At 34.0% G+C, this 25,103-nt stretch overlaps 1 protein-coding gene across 2 annotated transcripts; it reads left to right on the top strand.

Annotated features, from left to right (window-relative positions):
• The first annotated feature begins 15,239 nt into the window (after window positions 1-15,239).
• LOC149579920 (uncharacterized) lies at window positions 15,240-17,803 on the top strand. 2 transcript variants are annotated; one of them, XM_089812708.1, is made up of 2 exons: window positions 15,240-16,332; window positions 16,462-17,803. In XM_089812708.1, the coding sequence occupies exons 1-2, from the start codon at window positions 15,301-15,303 to the stop codon at window positions 17,611-17,613; spliced, it is 2,184 nt and encodes a 727-aa protein (XP_089668834.1). In that variant the 5' UTR covers window positions 15,240-15,300; the 3' UTR covers window positions 17,614-17,803. The 2 variants fall into 2 exon arrangements, with proteins under 2 accessions (XP_089668834.1, XP_089668823.1); XM_089812697.1 differs by having other exon boundaries at window positions 15,240-17,378; window positions 17,409-17,803.
• The last annotated feature ends 7,300 nt before the right edge of the window (window positions 17,804-25,103 follow it).

Here is a 25,103-nt window from a genome sequence, read left to right as displayed (position 1 = left end):
AGTAATTTCAAAAAAGCGGGATGAGTAGATATACATAATTTAGAAACAAAAAATTTAGCACTCAAAGTAAAACTAGTATAGAAGATACTCGTAACGAACAAATTAAAAAGGGCTCGATTTATTTTTGAAATGGTTGGTTTCTTTCTTCTGGTGCCAACAATGAAAATTCAAGTCTGCACAAGGTAGTTTTCTACAATTTCTAGCATTAAATTACTTCGACTTTTACCCTTATTGAATTAGTGATGCTTATTTTCTTAGTTCTTAATACCAAATTTCATTAAATTTTTAGGAAAAGTACATGCTCAAATGGGGTTGAATTAGTTATTCCAAAATACTTATTAAAAGTTTTCTTTTGCCAGTATACACTTAACAACCATTAATAGAAATAATTTGATCAATGATTTAAGAATAAGATTCATTCACACTAAATATAGACATGGAAGCACAAGAACATATATATAATGAATAGAAGAATTTATATGAAAATCCTAAATGAGAAAAATTATAGAAAAAGTGCTCCTAATGAAATTGCAATGGTTATAGAAAAAAAATGTAATAGTTATTATTGTGCAATCCAATTATTGTCCCATGTTTTCCTTGTGTGATTTTTTGTCATGCCCTAAATGTGACTAAAAATGGATATGGAAAACCCTTTTGATGTTGTTGTATTTTCATACTAAGAATTACAATTTGAATAGATATATTTCCCTCTGTGAAGAGTGGACATAGTTAAGATATACTGGATGAACCACTATAAAATTTGTGCTTATATTTTAGTGTGTGGATTTTGCATAGTTTAGATTTCATCTTTAATCCCTATATTTCTTTTTGCGTCAACAGTTAGTAGATCAAAGAAGATAAGTGGAAAATTGAAAATGTTTCTAGGAAAAACTTTGGGCTATGGAAAGTGGTAATTTAGTCTTTTCTTATCAAGCAAGATTTCACAACTTGCATCGATTGACAAAACAAAGGGAAAAGCTTCTATGTTTGATGAGGACTAGGAAAACATGAATTTGAAAGCGAGGGTAATAATTTTCTTGTATCTTTCAAGTAATGTGTTGTGTAATCTTTCAAGATAGAAGATAACAAGAGAGCTAGTTGATAAATTATCTTCATTACATGAGATACCTTCAACATCAAATAAAGTTTTTATAATGAAGAAGCTATATAATTTGAAAATGAAAGAACGAGGAGTGATATCCAATGATTAAATGAATTCAATTCATTAGTTACTTAGTTGGTTTAAGTTGGTACACCTTTAGATGATGAAATAAAAGCCATGCTATTGTCAGTTCACTTCTAAATAGTTAGGGAGGTGTAGTAATGGTTGTGAGAACTTTAATAGCAGCCAAGAGTGAGCTAAAATTTGATGAATTTTCTACCACAATACTTAGTGAAGTCATTCAAAGGAAGCACCAAGAACCCTATTCTAGTGATGCTCTTACAAATATTTTAGTGATTTATTTTAAATTAGGTTTACTATTCACATTAGAAAACTCAACCAAGCTAAAGGCATATTCACATAATATCTCATAGCTTGATTTCCATGTATTCATTAAGGAGCAGACATATTATCTACTTGACTATATGCAATACTAATACAAGTAATGGTGGAGATGATACTTGTTTGTTAATATAAAAACTCTCAAACTAGGCTAGGCTTCTTCCAACCCTACCTAAGCATAACATATGTTATCCCCTTCAATCCTCTAAGGTTAGAGATAAGGTGAATGGCATATTCCTTGTGCCACTTTCACCTATTCCAGTTGTATCTCCCTATACCTTCAAAAAAAATCACACAACAACCTCTCGCACCTCACCACACAACACCTTCGTCACCTTGCACCTCCAAGATCTTTATCAACACCATATCCATATATTCTTCAAAGGGACTTATGATATTGTCTTATATTCAGTAATGATGTAATCAATGCTCATGAAGGTCATCAAGGCATCAATGACCAACTTCATAGAGGAATGAAAAGTTATCCTACTCAATTTAGTAGATTACCATGCTACAAGGATCTCCAAATCATCATTTGTTTGATGCTATGCATATTGGAAAGAATATAACAGAGACACTATGAAAAATATTAGATGGAAGGTGTGATAGAGAAAAAATTGCCAAAATTTGTACTAACGTTCATGAATCCAATCATGCATTGACAGATTTTATTGAATCAAATAGCAATAGAGATCACATAAATACAAGTGCCCTTTCTTGGTTATTAATAGAGCAACAAAGTGATACATTAAAAGAAGTCATTAAAAAAAATTAAAAAATTCCCACAAGATTTGCTACAAATATAAGCACTCTTCTATCAAAGAAAGGTGATTTTGGGCTAGGGTTGAAAAGACATGATTGGCATACCTTAATCAAGGTAAGTCATGTTCTCTATTTACAATATATTTGTAAAATTAAATGTACTACCTATTGCATTATTTAATAATATATTGAAGTGGTCATTTTTTAATGATTGCAGTATGTCCTACCTCTATCCCTCCCACACCAATTTGACAACAGTATTAAACAAGTTATATATGATCTTGGAAAATATATGAGGTTAGAAGTGTTTTTTCTTAGATTTGTATAATTTTATCTGAAATCTATTGTATAATTTATCTAAATCTCATTTATATGTTCTTGCATGTTAAATCTCTTTTAGGTGGTTATCATCTAAAGAAATTGATAAAAAAAAATATAAAATATTGGAAGAGAAAAATTTCACAAAATTTTGTTTGAAATGAAAAAATGTCTACCTTCAACCCTTTTTAATGCTCAAGAACACTACCTCATACATCAAGTTGAGGAGACTGAATTGTGTGGACTTGTACAAACTAGGTGAATGTGGATGGTTGAGAGGCACTTGAAATTTATGAAGGGTTTGGTTCAACAAAGAGCATATACTGAGAGTTCTATGGTAGAGGGATATATGGCATATCAAACCATGTTGTACATTAGTGAATATCTTCTAAAGTTTGCAACTGTAAGAATTTGGCTTAGGCCAGAATTCACCCAAGAACTAAAGAACTCAACACAAGCACACAGTAGACCAAAATAGATAGAGTATGATCAGAATGACGATATTCATTCAATAACTAGTTGAGAGTACACTAGGAGTGCCTGAATATAAAGGCCTCAGGAGAGCTTCTAGAATGCATAGAAGTTAGCATCATGATATGCCATACAACTAGGCACATGTCCACCAAATATGGGTTATCCTCCATTAAGCACGAGATTAAGTGCGATGATGTGAGGATAAGCCTACAACGGTGTAGCACGCAAATAAATGGTGTAGACAACATGTGCTAAATGAGGAGTATGGATAACTGTGTTGTCATCATGACAACTCAGTGAATGGGGTAAAAGCATAGATCTGTGTCACTGTTTGTGATACAAAAACCTGTTTTGGTCAAATCTCATTTCCCTATCAAAACTCAATTTTAAAAAAAAAAACTAAAAATGCCCTTTTATAGATTTCAGATTCAATATCATCATTATATAAATTTTTGAGTGCTTTGATTAGTTATAATATGTTATAATCTAAAAATATTATAAGTCGATATTTTAACATTTCAGAAGATGCTCTCTCAAAAAATGAAAAAAAATAGTAAATCATATCAAAAAAATTTTTAAAATATATTTATCACTAGAGGAGAGAATCCTCTTCATGAATATGTAATTTTTTTTCAAGAAGGTATAGATTTGATAGGGAAGTTTTGACGGGAGGAAAAAACTATTGGATTCTGACAAGGTTGAACTTGAGTACTTATACCAAAGAAAATATACATCAAAAATAATTATTTCTTCTTTTGTGCACTAGCTATACATGTCATCTATAAAATATTTTTAAATCATAACAAAAAAAGATGATTTGCACATACTTGTTTGACGGGAACTACATCCTATATTTTTTACAGTTAAAAAATGGACTTCAAAATAAAATAAAATGAATAAATTCTTAGTCAAAAAAATAATAAAAATTATAAGCATAAAATTCATACAATTCTACACATTTCATCAGTTTACATCATCTTCATATTTTAAACGCCAATACCATTTTTTTTGTCATTAATGTTGAACTCTCACATTCTGATATCATTTTTCTTTATAAAAGGTGACACAGGTTTGTGCTTTTACCCAATGATGCATACTCCTGTGTTGTAGACACCATGTGCATAATTAGAGTTGCATAACTCAATGAGAGTACACAAACTCTTAAGTGTGTCACCTAAAATAATAATAAAATAATGCAAAATAATTAAATAATGCATTAACCTAAGTAAAACTGAAGTAAGTGTAATAAGTAAATACTTATTTACACCAACACCCCCCCTTAAGTACAACTTAGGGGAATGCCCTTAAGCTTACGAAATCTAGGATGCAATGCAATATGGGTCCCGGCTACTAGGCCATATTAGGTACCCATGTACATAATGATATGCAATCTCCCATAAAGTGGAGAAAGAGGGAAAACTTGATGGGAAAAACCCTCCCCCAAAAGAGAGATAAATAGGGATGCATGGATGGATGCAGTAATCAAGACCCCCCCATTACAACATACATCTAGTATATACATAAGAGAATAATGAGAAGAGGAAGAGAGATAGGATGGGCTCTCTCCCCAAAGAAGAATGTCGAACAATGATTGCTCCGATGAAGAAGTTGATCCAGGACTATAGAATGGTGTTCCTCCCCTTAGGAAGAAATAATGTCAAGGGTACAAATGAGACGCTTCTGCTATGTGTGGAAAGAATCCCATGGATGAGTAATGTCTCTGAAACCTGCTCAATTGGGTGAAGAACCTGTCCCAAAGAACTATCTATCTCTGTAACTAATGAAGAACCCTGCTGCAACTGTTGATCATATGTATCCACAATCACTTCAACCTGTGAGGATTGATCATGTAGAGAATGAACAAGAGAGTTTGGAACCCTCGTGACAACTAAAGAAGTTAATTTTGCATCAAGAAGAAGAGGCAAATCATGAATACTATCCCCCAAATCTATCATTGAACCTATATCTAGAACACTAGATGTACCCTGTTGTTCTGGACCTATCACTGTGGCAATGTATGCATGTGGACTGAACTGTTGAAGTGACCTCTTATTGTATCTATTAATAGAACTCCACATATCTGAATCTATTGCAACACTATCGTTGGAATCACTATCAGTTTCCACACTGTATGATGTGCAGAGAGGAGTAGAGGACAAGCTAGGTGAACTTTCTTCAAAATGTACATCCTTCTCCACAAATATTTGATGTGTCTCAGGATCTAAAAGTCTATATGCCTTCACACCATCTTCATAACCAATGAAGGTACAAGACCAAGGTGACTGTGCCTTGCATCCCTTGGAAGATCTCTTTGCCCATGCAAGACAACCGAAGACTCTGAAGTGTGTCACAGTGGGTTTTTTCCCACACCATGCCTCAAAAGGAGTTTTTCCATCTAAGGCTAGATGAGGAGAATGATTAAGAATGTGAGTGGCATAGGAGATTGCTTTGAATTCTAATGTGGATATAGAGACTTGGCATGAATCATGCAACTTTCCATTGACTTAAGAGTTCGAATCCTCAAAGCTGCAACATCTGTCTTATGTGGACTGAATGCTGGTAGAGTCTGAAGATCAATTCCCTCATGTTTGCAAAAGTCCTTAAGTCTTCTGTTCACATCCATGTTTCCATTGTCCATGCAGAGTACTTTGATGACCTTTCTGGATTTTTGTTCTACATGAGCCTTGAAGTCTAGAAACTTGTCCAAGACTTCATTCTTACTATGAAGAAAATAGACCCAAGTGAACCTTGAAAAGTTATCAAGAAAAGTGAGTATGTATCAACCTTGGCTGAATGCAAAAGGACCTGCTAATACCATGTGAACAATCTATAGAACACTAGTTGCTCTAGAAGACTTCCCTCTTTGTAACTTCCCCTCTGGATTCACATCCACTGAATCTGTTGAACATTCACCTTTGGAAAAGTTGAGTTGAGGTAGACCTTTCACCATGTGGTATGTGCAAAGTTGCTGAAGATAGTGGTAGTCAAGATGACGATATTGCTCATGCCATAATTGCATGCTTGAATTATATTGTGATAACAAGGCCTTTGAAGAAGACTTGGGCACAAAATGAGAGAAAGAGTACAACCTCTTGTGATCACACTTTCCCCACTGCAACCAAGGAATCGTCTTTAAGACTGTGCACTTGAACTGAGTGTAGAAGGAACTCAACTCTATGTCCATCTCCAAGGTGAGTGATTTGGTAGATTGATAGGAGATTTGAACTTAGATTTGGAACATAGAGAACATTTTGAAAATCTCCATTTTCCATCTCCATGTTTCCTTTTCCTTCGACTTTCATTTTGCTATCATTCCCCATGAAGATGTGTGGTACCTTGGACTGCTTCATTGAAGAAAAATCCTCCTTTGAAGAACCCATGTGATATGAGGCACCTGAATCAAATATCCATTCTTTTGAAGAGTTTGAATTAGCCATGAGTGCTTGCCCTTTGCCCTTTGAATCTGAAGAAGATCCCTTCTCATTGTAAGCATTAGGCAATGGAACATTATGTTTCTTCATGATGTTGGTCAATTCACCAATCTTTTTAAGATAACACTCATGCTCTTCATGACCCAATTTCTTGCAATAAGAACACTTCTTCTTCTCCTTATTGTTTTTGTCCCCTTTCTTGTTGGAATTTAAGGACTTGCCTTGTTGATTAGATTGAGGTGTTGTCTTTTCTGCATCCTCAGATTTGCTCTTCCATTTCCTCTTACTCTTTCCTTTATTTGAAGATTGTCCAGCTGAATGTTGAGAACCCTCATTGGCCACCAATGCTTTGGACTTAGGTTATTTGAGAATCCCCAATGATTTCAACTTCTTTTCTTCAACATCCAAAAATTTAGCATATTCATCAAAAGTGACTTTCTTATAGGCAGACCCTAAGTTAGTCTTTGAGGTGTTAAAAGAAGATACAAATGTGGAATATTCTGATGGCAACTTGTTATGTATGAGATAGATTAGTCTATCATATTTGATAGAACTTCCACAATCAATAAGATTTTTCCTTAGTTCATTCACCTTAATGATAAAGTCTTGTATTGAGTCATATGACTTAGGATCTAAGGATACAAGCTCATCTTCAATTTTGAACACATCCTCTTTAGACACTTTACCATATAGGCTTTTGATGGTATCCCTAGCTTCCTTGGATGTAGTACATTTCTTGATTTGATACATGATCTTATCATCTACCCCCAAACATATATCACCTAGGGCTTTCCTATCCATGGCTACCCAATTTGAAATATCACTTGCAAACACATTATCACATGCTAGTTTAGGAAGAGTACCATCTACATATTGTGAAACTCCGTTATGCATTAACTGATACAACATTTTGAATGACCACAAAGCATAGTTATGAGGAGTTAATTTAGGAAACTTAAAGTTTCCCATAATGTAGAAAATGAAAGAAAAGTGCAGAAAAGAGAGAACACAACACCAAGAACACCCCCTCTTTTCACTAAATCAAAAAACCCTCCCAAAAAAGATGCTTTGGGCAGTTTATCAGTAGTGCGATTACAATGGGCCACTTGTCAATTTTGGCCTTTGTGGACTTCTAATTTTGCTTGTTACAACCTCTTGATAGAGTACAAATCTGAAACTTTACAATGTGCTACAATTCTAAAGCATTACAAAGCAAAGAAAGGACCTATTGCTGAAAGTGAAAATTTTGTCCATAGAACACTACAATCTAATAGTAGATCTAGAAAGTAGACAAAAAAATACACACTTTCAAAAAAAATGAAACCTATTTTTGACTCCAGATGTGTCCATACGAAGCATTTGAAGTTGCAAAATGTAGGATTATCCAGTATAGTCGCCAAATAATGCAGTTTCTGAACAATTCGTGCACCAAAACTAGAAAATAGCTACACCACTAAAAAATTAAGGACATTATACCCAATTTCAAAAAAATTGCACCTGATTTGGAGTCTAGATGTGCAAGTTATGGCCTCCTGAAGTCAGACTACAAGAACCAAAATGAATCTGGAGAGGGGTTGCATCAGCGAATGACAGGGTTAAATTTGACAGTCATACAACCATTGCAGTAGTTCAAATTTGCCCTAGTTTGACATCTAGATGGGCATCAAATTTAATTGACAGGATTGATGACGTTAGTAGAAATTTTTCCCTCGAATGATGCGGCTACTAACGCAGATGTCTATACTATACAGTTGGTACAGAAAATACAACGTGGCACGATGGGTTAGTGATGATGCGTTTGTTGTGTCAAATGCTTATGTGGTGATGGGAGATTGTCTGACTGTGCAAGATGATGTGGCATCCTGCATGGCACTGACTAGGTGTGCAGGTAAGTACTGCTGATGGGGCAAATACTGCTATGTGGCAGTTGGCCACATGTCCTATGCAGAGTGGGGGTACAAGCATCTGCGTGGCTCAAGTGGGTAGGGTCCTTGTGTGGTAGAAAAATGGTCATGAGATTAGGTGATTGAAATATCGCCATGTGTCCAAAATTTGCAGTAGTGTTAGAATATCGAATCATGTCGCTGGGATATCAAGCGGGCTACTAGACTCGCTTTTCACACTGATTTTTTTGTGTGGAATTATCCCACATTTGTGGGTATAATGGGCTTCATACTTTTTTAATAATAGTCTCTACAACTTTCAATTCAAAAGGCTGTAGGTGGTATTGCCGGTTGGGAAAGGCTATGCCTCGTTGAAAACTTGTATAGCCGTATTGTGAGGCTGTCACTAGAAATTTGAGGTTGGCTCAGGGTTTCGCTGTCTGATTGTCCAATGCCAAATTTTGTGACAAAAAATTGGTAGGGTTTTGTAGTATGACCCGTGATTTGAGCCCATCTAAATTAGATTAAAACCCCATGAAATAAAAGTAATTTCCACCACCAAAATACAGAGCTAAGCCAGGGTGTCACTGCCTGGGTCGAAATTTTTTTTTTCTCTGACTCTATAATTAATCTGAAAATACAAATAAATTGCAGAGATTTAGACTTGAAAAATAAATAATTAGATCAGTTAAATGACCATACTTGAACTAGAAATCGAGGCTTCCAGGTTCTGATTTGCAAAAAAATTTTGCCTCACGATCAACTTTTACCAAACATAGGAAAATTTATAGTCAATCTTCATCGAATCGACACTTTGGACACAATGGTGAGGTTAGATCTGGCTCTAGACACTCAAAATTTTTGTGGATCCTCTGGATTTGTGTCGAGGTGCTAAAGCATGAACGGTCTTGAACGGCTACATGATGAGAATCTCCCTCAGCTCTAATACCATGTAAGAATTTGGCTTAGGCCATAATTCACCCAAGAACTAAAGAACTCAACACAAGCACACAGTAGACCAAAATAGATAGAGTATGATCAGAATGACGATATTCATTCAATAACTAGTTGAGAGTACACTAGGAGTGCCTGAATATAAAGGCCTCAAGAGAGCTTCTAGAATGCATAGAAGTTAGCATCATGATATGTCATACAACAAGGCACATGCCCACCAAATATGGGTTATCCTCCATTAAGCACAAGATTAAGTGAGATGATGTGAGGATAAGCCTACAATGGTGTAGCATGCAAATCAGTGGTGTAGACAACATGTGCTAAATGAGGAGTGCGGGTAACTGTGTTGTCATCATGACAACTCAATGAATGATGCATACTCCTATGTTGTAGACACCATGTGCATAATTAGAGTTGCATAACTCAATGAGAGTACACAAAATCCTAAGTGCTTCACATAAAATAATAATAAAATAATGCAAAATAATTAAATAATGCATTAACCTACGTAAAACTTAAGTAAGTGTAATAAGTAAATACTTATTTACATAAACAGCAACAAATGTCCATATAGATTGCATTTTGGATCTCAACTCAATTGACAAATTCGAAGGGGAGAATCTGACGGGGAAAGGTAGATTGAGAAGAGGGAGAGGTAATGATAAGTTGTTCTTTTGTAGTTAATTAATTCTTATTCATCATCAATATAAGTTGTTTCTAACTGGTCTAATTGTTTTCTTTATTGTTGGTCATGAGTGGGATGCACTACATTTGTATATTGAAAACAATCTTAATTGGGTGATGGTATAGATTAAACAATCTTAAGAAAATGGTCACTCATTGACATGGGATGGTGTTTCATCATTGGTTAAAGAAGCTCATCATAATGGAGATCTTAATGTTACACCAAAGGTCCTTGATCTAGTATATGACTTAAGAAATGGAAAGGTATGCAGAAGATTACTAATCATGAGCCATAAGTTTAATCTCAACTCACAAATCAATGCAAATAATCTTGAAATGTTTGAATAATTCCAGGAAAAGTGCAGTTTTCGTGGTTGCCAATATTTCATCTAGAACTGGCATACTTCCTTAACAATCTAAAAATTGATACTATGGAATTTTAGATGATATACTTGAGTGTGACTTTAATTCATTCAAATTAGTTCTATTTGTTGGCAAATGGTACTAGCTATGGCTGAATCAAAATGATCCTGATAGGGCTACTGTTGAACATGATAGTGGATTTACAATGATTAATACAAGGTCATTTGAGCCAATTGGAGATAAGCCCTATGTTCTTTCAAGAAAATGCAAGAAAGTGTTTTACTTTGGTGTTTCACACAAACTAGGTTGGTCATTTTTGTTTGACATGATCCAAGAGGAAGGTTGGTAAAGTATACTGTGATGGAAGAAGAAGATACTGAAGAATCACAAGATAAAGGAAATCATAGTCACGAATGACTATTACCCAATGATGATGAAGAAGAAGATGATGATGATTCTAGTCACGCTGATGATAATGTTGTTGTTGTTGATGATGATGATGACAATCATGATCATGTTGATGAAGATGGCGATGATCATGGTAATAATGGTCATGGTAATGGTGATGAAGATGATGATGATGGTGATGAATATGGTGGTAGTGATGACGCTGATCAAAGTGACAGGTAAGATGATGGTGATGATGAAGACATCGATGAAGATGATGATCAATGACATGTTTGTCAAGGTACGATCAATGTCAAGTATGATGGGGTCATGATTTTTATTTTTAGAAACTTGCTTGATTACAATGAATACATCATGTAATTTTTGTCTTCTACATAATTTGTAGTTTATAGAGCATTATAAGCAGACAACTTTTCATTCATAACAATATGGGTGAATTTGATAAGCGAGGTGACCAACATTTTCTTTCAAAACCATATGTATAGATATAAACATTAAGTAGAACATGTCAAATATTTTTTTAGATATACACATTAGTTACACCAAATTTTTGGCTAACTTAAGATAAATGATTTACATATGCAGGCTATTCGTCGAATTTGACTAGGATCTTGCATAGTCACATAGATTGATAGGTATATGTCAATAGGTTGTATAGATACAATTATTTATTTGCATATCTTCTCTTTACCATCAACATCAACTTTTGTCCTAGTCTACCTCTCATTTTATGGATTGTAGGTATCACTAAATAGGTATTTGTCTGATATGTCTTCCTCAAGTGATGAAACTGTGGTAATCTAGAAGATGAAAGTGAGACATCTAGTAGGTCTAAAATAGGGAGATCAACTAGAGGTCAAAAGACTAGGAGAAAATTCAACAAATAAATGCATATTTTTCTTACTGAGGGGAGGTCATGTTTTTATTATAATGAGAGCGAAGGCAATACCTCCAATTAACACTGATTTTTCTATTAATAAAAGGATATATCACATAGCTCCATCTTCATTACATGGTTTGGGCCTATTTTCCATAGATGGCATAAAGGTCCATTACAATAAAGTTGTTGAATTGATCGAGTATGTAAGACCTTGTTACAATTACAACAATTGGATGTGGACTGTGCAATATAAAAAAAAGTATGCATAGGTATGCATTGTCACCAAATTATATACAACGCAAAGAAAATAATCAAAGTAAATTTTTTTCCATATATATTGATGGAAGGCCAAAAACAATAGGGAATATTGCATGATTTATAAATAATTCTCAACCTATGTCAACTAATAAGTTGATGAATTATATATTTGAGGCACATAACAGAAATCATGTTGTTGTATGTACGATAAAATCAATAAGTGCAGGGGAAAAGATTTTGATATTTTACAATTTGAATCATGTAGATACAAAAAAAATTCCCTATCATGGGATTGGTAAGTATAATATTTAAACCAATTGCCTCCAATTAATATTGACTCCAATGTACAATCTACTTTATTGTTAATATTTTTTTTTGGTAAGTCTATTACTTTCATTTTGCTGCTAATTGCTTAGAATTACTAATCCTTTCCACAAGGCAACATGGATACACCACAAGGTATAGGTGGGGATGTACTAGCTCACACACCTTTAGCAAAGGTAAACCTTAATTATTTTAATTGTTCAAATTATATAGAAACAAATATCATCTTATCATGTTATTTTCTTTATGGCTTTGGAGTTATTTTAATGAAATTTTATTGATATTAATGTCACAAAGGATAGAAAAAAGCTATAATGATAGTAGATCAAATGCAATTTAAAATACGGGCATCATTTCTACATGACATCACCCTTATTGTTGACACTATGTTCATGGCTCAACAAATCAAACAAAGATACAATGATTAAATTGTTATCATTATTATCAAATGTGACACAAGCGAGGAGAAAAAGGAAAGGAAAAAAGAATTGGGTCATAGGGTCAAATTTTTGAAGGTAAGTTGTAACTAATCTAAAGTAATAATAGAAGTTCAATAGATTGTTATATTTTATAGTATCTTGTAGATCATGATCTAAAATATTATGTGTTCTTCTACAAAAATATGTAACAACTATGTCACCGTGTGGTGAACAGGGTGAGGGTTGTAGCATCCAACCTTTGTGTAAGTAACACTTTCTTTGTTTGTTTTCATCAACATTATAACACTTAACTTTTATTTTTGGATGCTTCTAGCTAGTATCACATTTGTTCTTTATCCATTGCAACTGTCTTTGTTAACAATATTGTATTCTTCAGCTCATGATGTTGTGTAGATGCCTCCTTTAGTCAATGGTCTGATATTTCCTTATGCATCATCAACAAAAAAGAGCATACAAACATCCTCATCTATGCCCACTACAACTAGTAAATCTTTGTTTTGCTATATTTTGTAATGTGCTAATCATACATTATTATTTTTTTTGGGTGGATTTTGTACTTATGTACCTTTTTTGTGCACTAATAGATAGACCTTCAATTGATAGAGCAATACTAGTACTATTGAAGCTAGTCTATTTCCTGGAGTAGTCTCTGTGACTAGTATTGGTTCATTTGCAAGGACATTATTGCTAAACAAGCAAACTATGATTCTGTTAAAATTACAAAAGTTTCTAGATGCTTTAAAATTGTTATTATTTAAAGTGTAATTTTAGTTTACTTCTACATAACTCATTTTCGTCTGATAAAGATTAGGAATTAATATAGGAGGAACAAAATAGCCCTTTTCCCTCTAGGGTTTCTGGTACCTTCAAAATAGAGACCATTACCCTACATTCTAAGAACCGGAACAATGTTGGGGAACAAGGTATGGTTAGTTAGTTTGTGAGATTGGGAACATAGGAAGTCAAACTAAAGTGGAGGTTACTAGGGGAGAGAATGGGCAGAAGCCTAAACAAATGGAGGGAGGTCACAACCAGTCGTAGGGGGCTACTATGTGCAAAATAGAAAGAGATAAGAGGATTCCAGAGATTTAGAGTCTACAGAAGTCCAGTGTAAACTTGGTGAAGAAGAATGCAAAACATGGATTGAGAGGGTAGCCAATTTCTTGGGGCACAATGCATTTGGTGGCCACAACCCTATACCTCATGCAAATCAACAAGGAAGGTACTAATGATGTTAAGGACATGGAGACGACTCACTCACTATACAGTTTTCTAGCTGAGAATTGGTCGCAACTACTTCTAAAGAATCCAAGGAACTAGAGAAAAAAAAATTAGTGCTTCTTGGTGTGCTGTTAGTTTAATGTGTTCTATGTTTAGTAGGTTTTTTAGTGCCCTGTGGGCTCTCCTTGTTAATTTTTACTAGACTAGTTTAATGGCCTCTATGAATATTCTTTTCTAGTAATAGTATTAGAAAAACACTTTATCAGGCTATTTTTGATGGTTAAGAAGGGGGTTGTGTAATTCCATAGTAATGACTTTTGACTGATTCTCAGTTTGTGTTTTGTATGGATCAATTGCCAATTTTGGATGCTTCTTAGTATCAAAAACTTTACAAAATATTCACTGTTTTAAAAATTGATTAATAATTTGATACTAACCTTATCAAATTAAAATAAATATATAAATTTATAAAAATGTTTTTTCTATTGTATTGTGATTGCCACTAGCTTGTGTGTGTGTGTGTGTGTTTGTGTGTTGATAGTAATCTTTCTTGAAGCACCTATTTTCATTTAACCCGAAAATTATTTTTATCAATTAAATAGAAATTTTGAAAATGAAATTACTCTCAACGTATTTATATATTAATATAATTATATATAAGATAATTATATTATTTTTTAAACATTAAAATTAATAGTTTAGCTTTAGAGGGCAAAGCCTTCGCTATCTTCGATACAACATGCAATTTATAAATGTGAAAGACACGACAATGTCAGGCCTGTTTTAAATATCATCGTTAGGTTAGACGATTTAGATCGGCTTCCCACAACCCTAGATGGAGAAAAGAAGGAAAAATCTAAAAAGTGTGTATCATTTCATTACAGCATGTAAGCCTTTTTTTTTTAAAGAAAAACCCTCGTCATTGGATTACTTTATTTTTATAAAGAAAACCCGTCGTCATTGGATTACTTGTGCTTTCGCAGCTCTCCATAAATGGTCAATCGGATGGCCTAAATGCTTTTCGGAATAAGTTCTTGTGGTCTACCTGCTCTCTTAATATAACTTTCCCTTTGAATCAGAATTAAACTCATCAACACTCCTCTCTTTACCCTTTCGCTTTAAACGTAAACATAATCACCAATGTAGGGAAAAGTTAGGACAAGAGCCTGCCTTAGCCAAGAAAAATACGTGGGACACATATCTATAACGGACAACGTCGAGATATTTCCAGTTTTCTATTATTCTTTGCGTCAAGCGTTTGCTTTACTTTTGAAATGCTCCTAACATTGAAAGTCCTCCTATTCTATCTATACACCCATTTTGATGCAAAGCAAATTCATCAATCAGTTTAGATAGACTAGGTCATATAGAAACAGTGTTTCAAAGAGTTGAAAATATGGACTATACCCTGAAAGACTTGCTGATATTTCTGGGAATTGGTCTGTTCATTATATTAATGCTATGGGACATAAGCGTGTCCTTGTGGAAGGGGGCATTGTGGTTCCCAGGAGAAGCTCTTATTCTCACTGGCCTAACTATCCAGATACTCAGTTACATAGAGACCCAAAATACGAATGCTTCTGGGATAAAATCAATGCTTGAAAGCCAGCTTTCAATAGATTGTGCTCGATTAACAATGTGTGTATTCGTCGGATTTCTGCTTCCACGGATGGCCGCCCCGACCGCTGGGACAAGGTGGAGTAATATTTTGGCTTTATTGATTAGCATTTCCACTCACATTTCTACAGAAGTTTACGTCATTCATAATGCTAAAAATGCCAGACCACTGAAGGAAGAAAAAGTGTCTTGGTTCCTTGGATCAGGTGGCGTCCTCTTATTATCGATTACAGCTTTGGTGGTTCTTCTGGGCTACGTAGTTATTGCAGGTAAATTCATCTCAGAAAATCTCAGTCGCAGGATTCAACATTCTCTCCATAACAATAAATTCGACAGGAGAGATGATGAAAAGGAGTTTGAACATAAGATACTCCAGACGTGGTGGGTAGCTCGAGTTTGCCAGCCCGAATATGTGGTATCGAGGTCCGTTTTCAGCGCAGCAACGGGAGGCATTGTGACGTGTTGTGTTTCACTCTTTGGGGTCAAAGTAATTCTGTTAAGATCTCTTGTAAATAGAGTGCCACTGTTTTCCCTTCACTGTGTGTTCATCCTCATCGGATGGGCCTTCATTTTCTACAGATGGTGGACATCAGTGCAATATTTTCGGGGAGTGAGTAAATCCTGGAATAATTCCAGACGTGTCTTTCTTGCAGGCATCTCTCGCTACCTTCAGCTACAAAAATATTTATTTGGTTTCATAGCATATGATCTCATGGGCATGAAGAACTCTGCACTCTGGCATGGATTCAAGGCACACAAAAGTTACAAAAAGATAAAAGTATACTTGAAATCATTATTTACTGTTATAAAGGTGTTTATCTCTCTACTCCTTGTTGTTCCCTGGTTTGCATTTCACTTTACTACTGCTATTGCTACAATTTTAATGAGTATGTTCTTTTGGGGGTTACTGGCTTTCCTGTGTCGCGTACAATGTTGGCAGACCGCTAAACAAGATGAAGAGCTGAAAGAATATGAAGAAGCTTTGAAGTCCGTAGTCATTTATGCAGAAGAGCCAGCCAGTTTGTTGACTGCAAACAGGCGCTCTTTTGATAATATAAGGAGCACCATGAGAAAAGCTTTTGCTGCAGGTGGAGGTTGCAAAGAATTGATCAATCTACTGGGAAGAAATTCTTTAGGAGGAAATTTCGTAGATGAAGTAAAACAGTTTGCAGATGAACAGAGTGAGTTTAAGAAAATGTTAGAGCATTTCCCCGGAGTGAACGAACGGTCATGGCGGATGACAGCGTTGTCGCTGGTAAAGATGATTCTAGAGGGAGGTGGCTCAGTTTCTACGGAAGACAAGAAGAGTAATGATATTGTGCAGGAAGGTGTGCTTGCTTTCAAACAAGCACGAGACCTCATGGATTTTGCGGATTGTGCGGACAACGTCCATGTGAATGCCGAGTCATTCAACACGTCAAATATGGAAGCATTTCTACTGAGATACGAAGCCGAAAAAGATTTCAGGTCTCTAAAGAGAATGTACAGGCATTGGAAATTGGGGCGAAAAGTGAACCGTGAAGATGACTCTGTTGTTGAAGCTCTGGACAAATGCACGCCGAAGCTCTTTGAATGCTCAGCTTGCGTGACCAACCTGGTTAAGAATTCGCTCTACAGCAGGAATCTGACTGCGAATTCCAACGACTCTCCTTGCAAATCCATATATTCTGCTTCTCTTCGGTATTTTCAAAGGCTGGAGAATCATGTAAATTTGGGTCGTGCTTGTTGGGAGGATGTAGCACCAACTTATTACCTCTTGCAGGTGTCTCAATTTATCATGGAAAAAAAGATAGAGGAGCCCGAACTCTTGTTGGATGCTCTACAGACTTACCTGGCGAATGTGGTGTATAACTCATTGTCAGATTTGCCCGGAAGAATATTAGAAAGCTGTAACAAATGGGCTGAAGATTTCGAGGAGGAAAAGATTTCAAAAGCAATTGACATAGCAGGGAGAGCATGGGCAGTGATGGATAAAGTAACAAATCCCACAAAGGAATCTAAGGATGAAGCTAAAGTTCTTGAAAAAGAATCAACAGCATTCACCACCGCCACCGTGCAACCTTATCGTGAGGAAATAGAATCAACCGTATGAATTCAGGCTGATCTGGAATTCAGCTTCGCTTGTATCTTACGGCTAAGTATGGCCTATTTATTTTGCCTTCTATCCAGTTCTAAAAAACTACTGTATATGCATTGAAAATGATATCATATCTACATGTTTATCGGGCATGCTAAACAATTCTGCTATTAGCATTAAGTTCTGTAATATAATGCGCCTTACATCTGACGTAACAGAGTCTGTAATTTCTTATTCCCTTCATTTGACACACATTGGATAGAGAACTAATACAAACCACGAAATTACAAATTTTCACCATGTTTCTATTTTAATTTCCTTAATAAACGTATTTATTCAATTTGTTTTTTCTTTTCTTTTTTAAATATTTATCAATAATGATATCTAGTTTTTATGAAAATTCAGGAATTTTATTATACATCATACACATTAAAAATACAAACAAGTATTTTATTTGGAATTTAAATTGATTGATTTTATAGTTAAATTTTCATTTCAGTCTATTATACTATGAGTCACTATTTATTGTGGCAAACTCAAATAAATAAATAGTAGAATTTGACTAATTAAGGTAATTGCAAATGTGTTTCCACAATCAATCGTAGTAATATTTCTGATTCTTCATTATTGATTGTGTAAATCTCCAATAACAGGAGAAGAGAGCATGAGGTAGATAGAAAGTATGCAAGTTGATTAAGGTAATGTTTAAGACAATAATAACCACATTGTGTCTAGCAATAGATAAGAATATAAATTTCTTTAAAATAGAATAAGCAAGCACATTTTACGACAAATTAACTTCTCGTTGTTTGTGCACAACTATTATCTTTGAAGAAGTAATTTGTGATTTATCAATCTATGACCTTGCTTGCTTGATGGTCAATTATTTTTTATTATTTATTCAGTGTATTTTTCTTTCATTTACACATGGTAAATATGCATTTTTATACTCTTAAAAATACAACAAATGAGATTTGTAGAATGTTATGACAATTACATGGCAGAATGCAATCAACATTGATATTGTTAGCTCTGTTTCTAAGCCATTATGTGTTTTTGCATCTTTTGTGGCATCTTTGATTGTATTACAAATACAAGTTTCTCAACCCTTTTTTGAAATATCTAAAATACCTTTTAGTAAAAAATTGTTGAAGTGCTTGTAAAAATTAAAAAGCTGAAACTTCAAACTCCTACAAGATTTTGTTTTAAAATTGTAGAAAATCCATTATTTAAAAAATAACCCTACAGGAAACTTTAGAAAAATAAAGTAAAAAGAAATGGAAAATTAACTAAGCCACTCTTTTAGCAAGTTTTGAACAATATAATTGTGGACATGATCTTTTGAAATCATTTTAATGTAAAATTGTGAAACTTCTTACATAAGAACTATACAATCACATGATGTAGGAGACCAAATCCTCATTTTAAATTTCAAAAATGTTTTTGTCTAAAATTTCAATATTTTACAATAAATTTAAAAGATTATGATACTTTTATATTTATACCAAGATGGCCAATAATCAACTCATTTTTTAGTAGACTTGGCTATAAACTATAAGATTGAATAGAATTTTTTTTAAAATATTAATCCAAAATTTCTATTGTTATCCCTCTCTTCCCTTTCCATATACAACATTGGCTAGTGCGCAATGCTTTTGCACCTATCAAATAGCTCCAATGGAATCTAATGTCATGCCCATACCCATGTTTTAATATCCCATTTGACATAGTGTTATGTTGGATTTCCAAATTAAGGCACCAAATTATATTTATGATTTCTATATTTCATGTATAAAAGAAGTCCCTATCCCATTTTAAGATTTTAAATCATAATGATTAAGTACATAAAATGATTTTCTTTATATTTGGACAATTTAAGGATTTTTAATATTTTAATAGTCAATTATAAAAACAATTTTATATATTATTTAATAAATTCATAACATAATATACTCATATACTATTGCATATCAAGAAAGAAATATAGAAAGACTTTGCAATGTATTGCCAACCACCTAAATTCACTACACCATAAAATCTAACAACCCATGATACAAAAAATTCTAGTCAAATTTGAGTGTCCAAAGAGAGTTTTAACAACAATACATAATATTAGTATAAAACTAAAGTTGTATTCTTCAACACTAGAATTAGAGGTCATAAACACACTAGAGAGGGCATGGAGAGATTGTGTGGAACATCTCTTTCTCCTTACTAGTTCTTCTAGTTACCTTCTTCTTTTAGCTTTTGAACTAACTTTGCTAGTGGATTGTTAAATTCGTCAATGTCTTTGACTGCACTATAACCATGTACAAAGTCCTTATTTTAAATTTTGCCTCTCTCATCTTGTAGCACTTGTAGAAACTTTCTCTCCTTTAGTTTTGTGGGGCAAGAAATATGAAAATGGACTAAGTTGTATCAATCAAGTAGATGATGGGCAATGAAATCAAGAATTGAGTTAGAAGGTTATGTTTTCATTGATTGGAAACTAGTTAACAAAATGTATCAAAGTGTTGCAAGCACAAGCATGGGTAGAATGAAATTCCAATTAAGATAGTGGAGTGAAGGGAGACACATGAATATTAAATGGCCACAACCTAGTCACACCTGATAAGACAACATGAGAGGAAAGCCTAAACATGAAAAAAACCTATAGAACAATAGTGTGGCAGAATGTAGCAAAAGAATGAAAGGTCACTATTCTAGCTATAGATGTGTAAACAATCAAGCTGACCAATAAGAATAGGAATCTACAGATAGGTAGTCATGAGTGTCTTATGAATATGCTCACTATAGAGTTCAAAATTGAAATTGGTTAGTAATAAAGGTGATCTCTCCACTTCTCCTCAATCCAATCTTCACTAGAACTAGCTCAATAACTCTCCTACTGAATCCAATCGAAGACATGGTAGCAAGCAGGAAATCCCAATCATAAGATTTGGGAATTTCTAGCTTTAGGTTCATCCACATCCTTTTTCTTCTATCCATAGATTGAATGATCTGGTGAATTGACTGATAGAAACATCAAGGATTTTCCATCCTAGAATAAGCTCTTTCTAGGAGGGGCTTATGAACTTATCCAATAGGGGCTTGATACGGCTAGTGAAAACCATGAAGAAGACTTTACAAATGGTGTTGCACAAGCTTATGGTTTTGAAATAAGAAAGATATTTAAGATCCTCAAATTTAGGAATGAAAATAATGTATGTCTTGTTTAGGCTTCTCATAAATTTTCTCATTCTAATAAAATGTTTCAAAGCTTTGGTGAGGTCAACTTTAAGAACATCCTAGAAAATTTGGAAGAATGGAGGGGGGAAACCATCAAGTCCAAGAGTCTTGTAGGCCTTCATAGAGGACACTACCACCTTGATCTCTTCCTAAGTAATAATATGAAGGACCTTCTCATTATCATTTTTATTAAATAATATCATGATAGAGCTATTGAGATTTTTTGTTAATGTCAAAATCAATATATAGTTTCGTTAGCTAGAGTTTCCTCAAAGAAATTAGTAGCACATCCTCCCAAATCCTAAGGTTTAGATATGAGGCATTTTTTTTGTCTAGGAAGTTTGTGATAGTATTTCTCTTTCTGTGGACAGACATTCATCTATTGAAGAAGGAAGTGCTCCCGTATCCCTTTGATAACCACTAAACTCTAGATGACTACTTATAGAAGATTTCAACACTAGTGACATTTTCCTTTAATTTTTTCCTCTAGCTCACCCCCTTCAGATGATCTTAAATGATCACTCTCCTAGTTTTCATACACTCATAGAACCAATTTAGATTTTCTTCAATAACTTCCTTCTATTTAAATATGTATCCAAATGAAGACTTGCTCTATTCACTAAACTCCCTTTCAACATTTTCTAATCTCTTATCCAATATGAACATGGTTTTTCCTCTCACTTGAATCTTCCACCACTCATACACTTTATTAAAAAAATTAGTATAGGAAGGCCAAATTGTCTCATAACTAAAGGATGTGGTCCTTTCCATGTGTTCTCCTTCCAAACTAGTATAATAGGGGAGTGGTCTATATTTGTTTGCAAGAGAGAATGAGGGGTTGAGTATAATGAGTTATCCTAGCCATAAGAGAAAAAAAAAACATCTAGTATGACTTGGATGAGGTCTTGTCTCTTTCTGTTTTTAGACCAAGTCAACCTAGAGCCAAGGAGCTCAAGATCCATCAAGTCATTCTTGCTAATTAAATTAGCAAGGTCTAGTGTACTATCATTAAAATATATAAATCCACTAAACTTCTTAGAGGGGAAGAGGGGCTATTTAAATCACCCACACAAAGTGCCTTCATGTTAGAATTATTGGTCAAAACCATAGTGATATCCTCCTACTTCAACAACCTCTTAGCTTGAGAATTTGGAGCATAGATGTTAAGGAGAAGTGAATAGAGATCATGGCTGTCAAGCATCATTTTAATGAAAGGAGCTATTTCATTACATGAATTCATAGAGTTTAACTATAGTCAAATTTATAAAATATCATCAAAGTGAAAATGAATCTATGGCTTAGTCAAATCTAGATTAACAACTCATACAAGAAGCCAATTTCAACAAACTATAAAAAAACCTTTCAAATTTATCCATCTAATTTCAACCAAGAACTCCATGGCAGGGGACCATCTATCCATTTAAGCCTGAGACCATCTTTTTCAATGACATTATATGGGTTTGAAAGCCAAGGTGCCAATTACCAGAGATGGTTAAGTAGGTTCATTGCTAGTTGTAGCCAATGAATTTTGGCATAAATTAGATTCTAACAAGTTGATTGTAGATCTTTCCTACATTTTCCTTTTGTTTCTTTATTAATTTTAAATATTGTTGTGTTTATTTTAGTATGTTTTTAAATGGTAAACTTTTTATTATTTTGATAGTAATTTAATGTTAAAATTATAAATTGATTATTATAACCTTTGTATTCTTTAATGATAGAAATATATTGCATAAATTAAATTTAATGTTATGAAATGCATAGAATAAAACAAAGGATGATTCTTGCGAAGTGTTCATTTTTAAAAATTTGAAACTATTTTTAAATAAAACTAAGAAGATATAGTTTTAGAATTTACTACTTAATAGAAACAAATTGCTTCACGAAAATATGACAAGAAATGACATTTAATTGATGAGGACAAAATAAGAATGGGTGATGTAAATTATTTAAAGTGTAGAATGTGGACACTTTTACATATTTTTCATTTATCATGCACTACTTATATATGTATTTGCAAGACATATTTATATTCACCCAAGTAGAACTCATCTAGAATAGTTTGAAGTAAGTAATAAACATCTATTACAAGATTCCTCATTTGAACTATTTTGAATTATTTATTTTGTGTTACAACATTTTCAAATATATACGATATAGTTTAAAACCTCTATTCCATTCAATCCATGGATACTACATAAGGTTATCTTCTAGATAACAATTTTGTGGACCAGCTGGACATATGAACAACCAATTACAAATACTTTTAATTTAATCAATTTTGGCTCTCAAAACAATTTTTTTTTTTTTTGTATATTTTGCATTTTCAAATGAACTTACATTTATTTATTTGAACACTTCCATATTCTTCAACATACATTATTATAGGCTTAACACTTAAACCTCTTTATGATGCATGCTCTAGTTCTATAATAAGCATTACTTAATTCCCTTATTTTTAAATAATGTTCAAAAATGAGAATTTTAGATTTAAAATTTTATAATAATGAAAAAGAAAATGAAAATTAGAATTATTTATTATATCATACATATAATTTAAATCGATTTTAAGAAAAACATAATTAATTAAAAATACATTTTTGAGATACGTTGAAATGCATATATCTAAGATTCATATACTAATTATATAGTATATAATTAACTTATAAAAATGTCTTCAAACACCCTTCCATGTAAAGTGTCTTCTTTATATCATTAAAAGAGCGACTGTTCGCAATGAACAGTGTTGCTGGATCTTCTCCATACTACAGGCTTCCAAACTTCTTCAATCTTTGGCATCCTCTTCAGAGGTGAGCCCTCCCATCGGATCATGACAGTGACTTCTGCAGCAAAGCAAAGCCAATAATCCCCAAAAGAACATGCTCATTAAAATTGTCACAGCAGCAGTGGTGAAGTAAAATGCAAGCCAGGGAATAACAAGGAAAGGTGAGATGATCACCATTATAACAATACATATTGATTTCAAGTATATTTTTATCTTACTGTAGAATTTGCACTCCTTCAACTTAAGCCAGACTGCAGAGTTCCCCATTCCCATGAAATCTTATACTGCATAACCAAATATAATTCTTTGTGGCAGATAGCAGCGGAAATACCCGCAAGGAAAAAATGTCTAGAATTATACTAGGACCTTTTATGGTCCCGAAAATAAAGCACTCATGTCAGCCATCTGTAGAAGATGAAGGTCCATCCAACGAGGATGAAGACTCATTGCAGAGAAAACAGCGGCACTCTGTTTACAAGAGATCTCAACCGGACGAGTTTCACACAAAAAAGTGCAACACAACACGTCACAATTCCTCCCGAACGTTGACCTCGCTATCACATATTCCGGTTGGCTAACTCGAGTCACCCACCATGTCTTCAGTATATTATATTCAAAGTCATGTTCTGTATCTCCGTCCTGCAAATTTATTTTCATCAAAATAAGAAGCAACAGTGCGACTGAGAGTTTCGGAGATGAATTTACCAGCAATAACCACGTAAGCCCAGAAGGACCACCAAACCTATAATTGATAATAAGAGGACACCGCCCTATCCAGTGAACCACGAGAATATCTCTTTCTCCAGACGACTCATATCTTTAGCATCATGAATGACATAAACTTCTGTGGCAATGTGAATGGATATGCTTATAGTAAAGCCCAATATTGCTCCACTTTATCCCAGTGGATGCAGCGGCCACCTGTGGAAGCTAAAATTCCACAAACACACATCAAAACACAGTCCACGAAGATGCAGGGGATGTTGGCATAAGTAAAAAGGGGAAAATATCGAAATCCATTTTTTCGGTACTTTCCATGTTCTAATATTTTGCATTTTCGGAGGTCTCTGTGACATTTTTGGGTTTCTTAAGACTTCAGACAATAAATGTAGAACTCTTGAATATCTTTCCAAAAATTCTGATGGTTCATGATTTTGAGCTACAATTAGGTCAGCTCAAAATCATGAACGGTCAGAATTTTTGGAAAGATATTCTAGAGTTCTACATTTATTGTCCAAACTCTTAAGCATAGCACTACAATTTCTTGGCCCTGCCAAAGTCCAAAGACCTCTGAAAATGCAAAATATTAGAAGAGGGAAAATACCAGAAAAATAGATTTCGATATTTTCCTATTTTTGCTTCTGCCAACATCCTCTGCATCTTCCTGAACTGTGTTTTGATCATTGTTACTCTTGCACAATCAACTGAAAGCTGGCTTTCAAGCAATGATTGTGTCTTTTCTCTTTTTCCTAAAGGCATTTATATTTGGGCT

Source organism: Cupressus sempervirens, chromosome 1 (assembly GCF_028749045.1).
Source record: "Cupressus sempervirens isolate cs-2001-9-10 chromosome 1, ASM2874904v1, whole genome shotgun sequence".
Taxonomy (NCBI): domain Eukaryota; kingdom Viridiplantae; phylum Streptophyta; class Pinopsida; order Cupressales; family Cupressaceae; genus Cupressus; species Cupressus sempervirens.
Note: the sequence above shows the minus strand (reverse complement) of the source record. Positions and strands in the feature narration are given on the sequence as shown.

Coding starts and splice junctions, on each gene's coding strand:
- LOC149579920 (XM_089812697.1), top strand. CDS start 15,301: ATGGACTATACCCTGAAAGACTTGCTGATATTTCTGGGAATTGGTCTG. Junction 17,379..17,408: donor AATGTGGTGTATAACTCATT/GTCAGATTTGCC, acceptor AATATTAGAAAG/CTGTAACAAATGGGCTGAAG.